General features: G+C 49.6%; 1 protein-coding gene across 1 annotated transcript; it reads right to left on the bottom strand.

Moving 5' to 3' along the window:
- Positions 1-62: 62 nt before the first annotated feature.
- On the bottom strand, positions 63-1,307 carry TM35_000121680 (uncharacterized protein; the record flags this gene model as incomplete). Its single annotated transcript, XM_029025143.1, has 1 exon — positions 63-1,307. One exon carries the CDS (start codon positions 1,305-1,307, stop codon positions 63-65), a length of 1,245 nt encoding a protein of 414 aa, XP_028883459.1.
- Positions 1,308-1,436: the final 129 nt, after the last annotated feature.

The following is a 1,436-nucleotide window of genomic DNA, read 5'->3' as shown; positions in this document are numbered from 1 at the left end:
TATATATATATATATATATATATCTTACCCATACAAAGAAAGAGAGAGAGAGAGAATGACCTCTACAACATGGCAAACACGCTAATAGTTCCCGATTCATCTGCAACCACTACGAGTTGATCCTCCGCTGCGAGACCCACACAACCGGGCGTCCCCGCAAACACTGGCGGTAACACATCCGCCGCCGCCGCCGTTGCCGTAAATCGAAATCCATCTATTCTCGTTGTTGTGGATGTAGTATTAGTATTAGCAGTAGTATTAGCTGCTGTGGTTGTGGCGGTTCGTCTATCCCACAGCAGCACTGATCCATCCGCGTGGCAGGAGAGCAGTGTGGTGCTGTGCGGCATGTGCAGACCCGTGACGGGGGCCCCGCAGGCATCGCTGTGGTCCACCGCATGGTGATAACTCTTCTCCCGCACACTCCCGCCAACCCGCATGTCCCACGCGACCACAACGCCCTCCTCCGTGCCCGCCACGATGGCGTTGTCTTTCACCGCGAAGGCCGTGAGGGGATCGTGTGGACTCCACTTCCACGCCCGCACAACACTCTCCTGCGGCCGCAGCCGGGGATCAATCTCCAACATCGCATGATGACAGAGCGCCAACACCGCAGAGGCATCTCCGTCAATCTCACGCAGCTGCAGGACGGGAAAAGTAGATAACATGGGAAGTTCCAGTGTCTGTTCAACAGAGAGACGAGTGCCGGTGAGTCGCAACGTCTTCAATGCGTTTACCGCACCCTTCTCACCGCCACAAGCCACCATCACACGACCTCCACAACTGTTACCTCCATCACTTCTATACAATCGTGTGGCTGCAGTCCAGAGTCTACCATCATCTTCCAACGCTTTAGGCAACTTTCTGTATCGCACTTCCACACTACCATATCCCATATTATTATCATTATCATCATCGTCACTGTCATCATCACTTTCCTTTTCCACTGTACGACGGTAGACATATGAGTTGGCAACCGTATTCTCCTTATTCCCACCCTTTACAGTGGCACACTGCACTACACAGTGAATAACCCCATCCAGTGAGCGTACCAGTGTTAAGGCGGTAATACTGCTGCTACTACCACTACTAGCACTATTTTTACCAGGCACTCTTGCGTGTGTGAGGCGAAAACTCGCGGCATCTGTTGGATTGTCCCATTCCAGAAAAAATATACGGTTCTGTGGATCAAATGCTGCGGCCATAGCGACCACAGCCGCGGGATTTCCATCTTCACCATCTGTCGTCAAGAGACTTAAATGACGTGGAGATATGGGTAGATACCGCTGGGCCAGTAGTCTAAGTGACATGTTAGTTCTTTCAGTTTTTTTTTTTCTTTTTTCTTCTTTTTCCTTTTCTGTTTCGTTCTTACTTCTTTTCTTCTATTAAAGTTTTCCTTTTCTAGTTAAAATGTATGTAATATTTTCCTCTCTCTCTCT

This window comes from Trypanosoma theileri (genome assembly GCF_002087225.1).
Source record: "Trypanosoma theileri isolate Edinburgh chromosome Unknown TM35_Tth_12_V1, whole genome shotgun sequence".
NCBI classification, from domain to species: Eukaryota; Euglenozoa; class Kinetoplastea; order Trypanosomatida; family Trypanosomatidae; genus Trypanosoma; species Trypanosoma theileri.
Note: the sequence above shows the minus strand (reverse complement) of the source record. Positions and strands in the feature narration are given on the sequence as shown.